Below are 7,505 nucleotides of genomic sequence, written 5' to 3'. Positions count from 1 at the left end.
AAAAACTAAAAACTAGCAGCGTAGCAGAGAGATCCCTAGTCTTGGAATACAGAAATTCTGAGGGCTGACAATAACAACAAAGACTTTCCAATTCTAAATATTTAAGAGTGACCGAAAAAGTCTGTTGTCTTCTACTCAATATTCTTTTTAACTCCATTGTGAAGAGAGGTACTGTACATTTCCTGTGAACTTGGCCATGTGATTTCTTAGCACAGAGCCCTGTTCTAAAGTCAGGCAGTCACCTTGGAGACTGTGATAACATCTCTGCATTTTGGTTTCTTTGTCAGTAAAACTGGGGATATAATGTCTTCTTCCTAGGGGTCCCATGGGAATGAAATGAGATGCTCCTCCTGGGAATGACTGAGCCAAGTTTAATGGTGTGCTTGGTAGCCATGAGCATCCTTCCCTCTCCCCAAAAAGACAGATGCAGAAAGCTGCATTGATTCCCCTTTATGGGACAGAGAGAGCAGGCACAGCAAGTATGTGCTTTTCACTGGTTAGAGGATGGCAGTGTATCGCAAGGAGATGAAACCAATAACTATGAGTCGTGGGCACAGGTTTGAGTTCTCTCCCTCTATTCCATGCTCTCTACATTCTACGAGGGCAGAGGAGGCTCCAGGAGATGTTGTTGTGTCCATCCTCTGGCTTCACACAGTCCCCTTTCCCCTGAACATCCTCTCAGATTCTAGTGTTACTCATTTCCTCCCTGCTAGGAAAACCTACCCATGCTCCCTCACACTCTAGGTGCTGAAACTCTCTTGCCTTCCTTAGAGGGTGTCAGAATGCTTGATTAAAGTTGTGCAACCCAGGAAAAGTGAGTCTTTCACAGTGGGAAGTGCTAATGTTTATTCAATCAACAAACACGGAATGCCTGCCAGGGCCAGACACTGCTGGTCATCGAGACAAGGAGAACATGTCATTAGTCAACATAAAACTGCAGAGCATCAGACGGCTCGTTATTCCCAGACATCACTGAGTCAGTGACAACAGGCACCATGTATCATTCAGTGCCTATTAAGAAGATAACAGCTGATGACGTATTAAAAAAAAAAGCCGAACCCAGAATTTGAGAGTTGTTGCTGGCAGAGCATATGGAAACAAGGTCCAAGGAGCTGCTGGATGGCCACAGTGATGATGCACTCGGCCAGCCAGGGACAGCTCTCACCAGTCCACATTACGGCCGGACGGTTTTACTAGCACCTAAAAAAAGTCACTTCCAACTCCAAGATTTAGGTTTCCATTCCTAAATAATGAGTCAAACAAATGATGAAATATTGACTGTGAACCCCCATCAAGGCATGGACAAGGAAAACCCTAACTTTATCAACTGCAAAGAGAAACATCTAGTAAATGGGAGAAGATGAAGAAGCTTTTCTTAAGCATGAAATAAACCTGTACAAATCTCTTAACAGCGCTGGTGTCAACAAAAGCTTCTGTTGCTGCAAAAATGGTCTTCAGAGAGCGGCGAGGCGAGGCAGAGGCTGACAAACAGAGCTGGGCTATTTTTTCATCTCCAGAATGGCACTTCCTGGTCCCCGGTGCTTCGCACTGCAGATGTTACAGAACTGCACAGGAGAGCTCTAAAAATGCAGATTTTAAAAGATCAGCCCTTTCTACTCATATTCAGAAATATTATGGGAGCACTGGTGGGGGAATGGGGATCAGGTGATGAAACACTGCTCCTCTTTCTGGAGGTTACTGCTGGTTCACACAGGATCCTGTCTAGACCAGCTGTTATTCGTGGACTCAAAAGACACCCCACAGCAAGACAAGTCTAACGTGACCCAAGGGGACCTGGGGGAACCGACCTGGCACTGAAAAAATAGCAGTGTCATGATACAGAAATCAGGGTGAGAAAGTTATAGAAAATGGTTCTTCACTGTAGCTCATTTCTAAAGCTCAACTGTCATCAATTTCATCTCAACAAATTTACTTACATGAGTATGCTTTTATAATGTTTAGTATCGTATACTAAGCATTTTTACATTTGAGAAGTAGGTACATTGCTTTTTCTGATGTGACATAAACTATATTATAACTGAGACATGGACAGGGGTTATTTTAAGCACATCCCTCTGGCTGCACCGATTTCTCTCGAGTTGCTGGTGGCCAAGCAGCCAACTTACCATGCTGGTCATAGGCAGGCACTCCTTGTGGAACATATGGCGGCAGTGGAAGACCACCACGCTGAAGGGCTTAGCTGCGTCTGGGGGAGAGGGCAGGAAAGAGAGAAGAGCTCAGTGCAATAGTAGAAGTTTCACTTTCCAGCAGTAAGCTGCCTTGGGGGGATGCTGATTGATGAACGCATCCCTGCAGAGCAGCATGGCTGAACGCAGGGCAGGTATGACAGTCCTGTTGCTATGGGGGTCCCAGGTCACCTGCTTGGCCTCCAATTTAGTTACTACAGCTACATACTGGGGACGATTTCATGGCAAGGCAACAGCATTTGTGAAAACCAGCATCAGGACGTGTACGTGCAAAGCTCTCCCTCCTCCAGCCCCGTACACACAGTCATGACACTACTAAAGTGGATTCCGTGGCTTTGTAAGAATGCTTTCTGTCGGTTCACCTACTGCCTTTGCCAAGGCCATTCACTAACTTCAGGGCACAGCTGGGCTAACATCCTAGGCTGTGACCTTGCCCTGTGCTGTACTTCTGCTGGGGCACCACACCTCGTCTGCGCGTGCTCTGTGGCCAGCTTGGTTCCGGTAAGACTGAATCCTTAACAGATTAAATTAGGAGTTTAATCTAACTATACAGTGCAGGTGCACGTGCACGTGTTTGCTTTCTGTTAAAACACTATGAAAGCTCACTGCTTTCCCTATGCCCACTGCAGTTTTTAACACAAGCACTTAAAATCCAAACCTCTAAAAAACACCCTACGGGGAACTTCTTGTGCTCCTGCTGTGCTAAATAACCCCTTAAAGCTAAGTAAATGGCACACAAACTAGGTCTTTTAGTACTTCCCTATGCTGAATTTATACACAAGAAGCATTTTTTTTTTGCGGTACGCGGGCCTCTCACCGCTGTGGTCTCTCCCATTGCGGAGCACAGGCTCAGCGGCCATGGCTCACGGGCCCAGCTGGTCCGCGGCATGTGGGATCTTTCTGGACCAGGGCACGAACCCATGTCCCCTGCATCGGCAGGCGGACGCTCAACCACTGCGCCACCAGGGAAGCCCTCACAAGAAGCATTTTTTAGCATCTCAACAACTATGCTTTAATTTCTACTTTTAAATTATGGAAATTCCTCTTCTCATGTCCTATGATCCTTACATAAAATGCTTTAATTATATGAAGAGATATATAGCTACCAAGAACTATAAACAAATGTACGTGTCTTTTAAGGAGTCAGAGTTCCCATTAGAAGGTATTTGTTTCCATTGAAATGTGAGATAACTTGGGTGCCTAGATCCATATAGCAGTGGAAAGCTTAAAGGAAAGGGAAAGCTACCTATAAATTTTTTCCCAGGCACAAACACGGTTCTGCTAGCTAGGAGTCTAACAAGTTGATGGTAAGTTTTCATTTTCTTTCCTTCTATATACTAGGGCAGTGGTTCTCAAAAGACTGGCCCCTGAACCAGTCGCATCCACATCACCTGGGAACTTGTTAGAAATGCAGATTCTCAGGTCCCACCCTGCACTACCAAATCAGCACCTCTGGGGATGGGACCAGCAATCTGACTTTTCACAAGCCTGCCGGCCGATGACGACTCACTCGAGAGCTTGGGAGCCTCAGCTCTAAGGAACGGCGGCAGCAGCATGCAACTGAGTAGCAACATGGGCTGCAATTCTTCTCTAAACTGGATTATCCCAAAAGGTATATAATGTTATAAGTTGTAATCCGCTAACTTCAGAATTCTACCGCCACTCATCAGAAGCACGTATGTGGGGATTTCTTCCCTCCCAGCCAGCTTACCTGATGGGAGAATAGGGGAAAGACAGGACTCACAGATGTCCTCCTCTGCAAGGAAACACATACACTTGGGATTATACAATGTTTCTCTTTGCTCTGTCCTCTCTGATAGCAAGGCAAGCAGCTCCAATAGGATTCTTTCAATTTTACCCACCATCAACCAGAATGCCTTTCATTTGAGTTCGGTGCATCTTCTTTAGTAAGGACAAAGAGTCAGCTACGAGAATCTTCTTGCAGCCTTCGCGAAGCAGAATCTAATGCACACATTGTGAAAGAAAAGCCATCTTAAAAAGACTCAAATGTGGGGGAGAAGCCACTTACTGCTCCCATGCAGCAGCACAGCAGGGAGAGGTGACCCCTTTCCCTTTCAAACCAATTCCTCTGGCACTAATGTGAGCTTCTACCCTTTTCTGTTTTTTTTTTTTTTTTTTTTTTTTTTTGGGGGGGGTGGTATTTTATTGCAAGTTGTGAGGTGTGCTTAAGCCAGATGCTGCTTTTCAAAGAGGGAGATGCTCAAGGCCTGGGAGACTCTGGTGCAGTGCCTACATCTTTCTCTTCTGGCCCAGTGGGTCTTAGTGCCCGTGGTTCTGTGCGGCTCTGTGGAACTGCCATGGAAATTCACACAATGAAGACATCGCCGCCTCCCTGCTGCCCAGCTCTGGGTCACGGCAAAGGCAGAGCTGCATCCTGACTTTCTTCACACCAAAGTCACTCTCAACTCTAAAACCTGCGTGGACATTCTGCTTTCACATGCTTTCAATTCATGCCATCAGGGAAGGGAACTGGAAGCGGTCAGCTGTGGTCCTCCATCCCCAGTCGGCTGATAACATGTCCTCCTCTCAAATCCCGAGGAGCACAGGTATGGGGTGAATGCACCCAGACGGTTTCTCGCCTAACTACATGAGCCAAGAAAACAGATGTCCAGAGTTCTATACCCACCATTTCTAAGGCTGATGAGCAGGAAACTACATGATTTTACTGTCTCTACATTAATTGAGACACTGCCTATTAAGTTTTATTCTTTAAAATGCTGCTAGAAATTGAAATTTTCAGATTCATTTTAAAAAGACATTAAAACTGTAACAGACGTCACGAAAGCATACAGGAAGAAGAGAAAAATAACAAATACTAATGTTGGTAAACTTTAAGAAAATTTATAAGCAAGTGTATCTAGCTGCCCAGCCTCTAATACTAAAATAAAAACTTTAATGTCACAATCACAGCAAAATGCTTCAAAAAGAGCTGGCTATGACCCTGAATGGGTCTTTAAGGCCCATGGCATGAATGGTGGGCCTGGCAGTCTAGACGGAAGCCACGGTGTCTGCAAACTTAAAAAAGAAAACAGGGAAGAAAAAACAACACCAACAACTAAGAAGGAACCATTTCTTCACCAGGATTACATTTTTCTAAATAGGCGCAATCTGTCCGCCCACAGAAAGTATTTTCTAGGAAAAACTTCAGTATTCAGAGGCACATAGGAGAAGGGAAAATACACAAGTAGAGCTCTGTATGTTACTAACTAATTCCTATATCCTTCTCAGCCACTCTAGTTTCCTTAACGTTACATTGTTTCCCTCCGTAGTTCTCAGTTTTTCTAAATTCTGTGCTTAATATTACCTTTTCTTTTGCATCGTTTTCATGGCAATCAGCTGTAGCTTCTGTAATCATTACAAGCATACCTTGTTCTATTATAAGATTAAATAAGAACATATTTATAAGATAGCTGCTGAAAACTAACACAAGACTCCCCCTCTTTTTCCTTATTTCTCTGCAGTTCATCATCATTGATAATAATTCCAAGCAAAAGCAAAGCACCAGACTCACATCTTATAAAGCAATAAAAGGACTGTACCTCAGCGAAGTTATTATGGTTCATTAAAAACAGCTGCTGTGGGAAAAATGCCATACAAGACTGCCAAGCCTCTGAGATTTCTATTTTAAAAGATTCTTTGAAATGTTGAACTTTTTGCTGACATTGCCTTGTTCATACTGTAGTGCTTATCATTGGCATTGCACGTGAGACAGTTACCTGGTTTTACAAGCCCCCAATAAGATACCAGAGCTAGACCTAGAAACCATTGTACCTAATTTCTGATCCATCATTTAGGCCACAGTGCAATGGGATTTAAATTCTACTTGAAAAAGCTTTGCTTTTTGTTGGGATTATTATCAAAGGTGATGAATTGCAGAGAAATAAGAAGGAAGAGACAAAGACTCTAAGGCCTCAAGCTGGAGTTCAAAACAATTATAAATGCAATCACATTGAAATTTACAATAGTACAAAGCAGGCATGTACCGAATTGACTAAAGAAGCTACAGTTGGTTGTCACAGGCTACCCATGTCACCTAAAAGCTGTGATGAAGCCAAACTGAAATAATTTTAAAGGAAAAAAATAGATTTTATCTTAAAAGTTTATTTTGGGGATATATAAATTTAAAAACTCGCTTTCTTAGAAGAAATTAAGGGCTTATGCACTGGGGGTCAAAAAGAAACCCATGTGGGCCCCCCAAAAAGGCAGATAGGAAAGAAGTCGCTATTTCCTATTAATTCATTTGTGTCTAGATTTCAAAGTAGAGACCTATGGGGCAATGATAAAGGCACATGGAGTTTGTAGCAAATGTAAATATGGGAAAAGAACAGAGATGATGTCTGGAGTCAGTTTACCTGTGTGTGTGTGTGTGTTCATGTACATGTGTGAAGTTTAACGAAACGTAAGTGTTAAAGCTTTTTGCTTCTCCTAGAAATATTCATTCAGATCATGAGCTACTCGAGCTGCATTCTACTCATCTCCGGGTCCCTGAGACAACACATGGAAGCCCTGTAATGTAAGGTCCTACCCAGCACAGGATCTAACACAGTAGGCACGCAAATATTTAAATAAATGTGTTTACAAACAATCAAACGTATAACTTAAAAAGCTTATGCTGAAAAATCTAAGCTACTTTAAATAAGTGGGTTTATAAACAATCAAACGTATAACTTAAAAAGCTTATGCTGAAAAATCTAAGCTACTTTATTACAGATTCCAAAATAAGTATTACGGATGAGTTCCATAGGAATATCGTTAAGACTACACAGCTGCGTTCACTATATAAAGGCTTGCTTACGAAAGGACCGTACTGAGAACTTGAGAGAGAGAAATACTTCAGAGACCATCTAGTCTAGAAACTCCTAAATGTCAATGCATAGCCCAGTTCCCGGCTGAGTGTAGACCTAGTCCCTAATCCTCTCCAGCGGATCTGGGGTGGTACCTGAAACTTGGTAATTTAAGAAAAGCATTCAGATAGTTCTGGTGTGCAGCCAGGCTTAACAAATACTGATTTAATCTAATGGGGAAATGGACACCCAGAGAGCTTAAAGCTCAACAGGCTTGTTAATGGCAAAGCCGGGACTAGAGTCCACGTCTGCAAATACCATGTCCACGGCTCTCTAAAGACAACAGGTTGCCTGTTCATCTTCCAAGACAATCCTATATATTCCCGTGTTGTAACCTGCCAGTACAGTGAATTAACCTCCAGAGACCAGTGGGACAACTAGTGAGAAAAACACATTTAGTCAGAGTATCTGAGTTCAAACCCAGTTCCTCACC

The 7,505-nt window shown here is 43.2% G+C and overlaps 1 protein-coding gene across 1 annotated transcript in view; it reads right to left on the bottom strand.

The window, feature by feature from the left end:
* Positions 1–826: 826 nt before the first annotated feature.
* Positions 827–7,505, bottom strand: part of VPS41 (VPS41 subunit of HOPS complex) — a 189,093-nt gene continuing 182,414 nt past the window's right edge. Inside the window, exons 26-29 of the mRNA XM_029233408.1 lie at positions 4,070–4,169; positions 3,919–3,963; positions 2,127–2,206; positions 827–1,580 (exon numbers count right to left, since the gene is read on the bottom strand). Coding sequence (XP_029089241.1) covers positions 1,500–1,580; positions 2,127–2,206; positions 3,919–3,963; positions 4,070–4,169 — 306 coding nt within the window. The 3' untranslated portion in view covers positions 827–1,499. The remainder of the gene's footprint in view (positions 1,581–2,126; positions 2,207–3,918; positions 3,964–4,069; positions 4,170–7,505) is intronic.

The sequence above is a fragment of the Monodon monoceros genome, unplaced genomic scaffold (assembly GCF_005190385.1).
Source record: "Monodon monoceros isolate NGI ecotype Baffin Bay Population unplaced genomic scaffold, NGI_Narwhal_1 Super_Scaffold_2, whole genome shotgun sequence".
Lineage (NCBI taxonomy): Eukaryota > Metazoa > Chordata > Mammalia > Artiodactyla > Monodontidae > Monodon > Monodon monoceros.
This window is presented reverse-complemented; position numbering and strand designations above follow the sequence as displayed.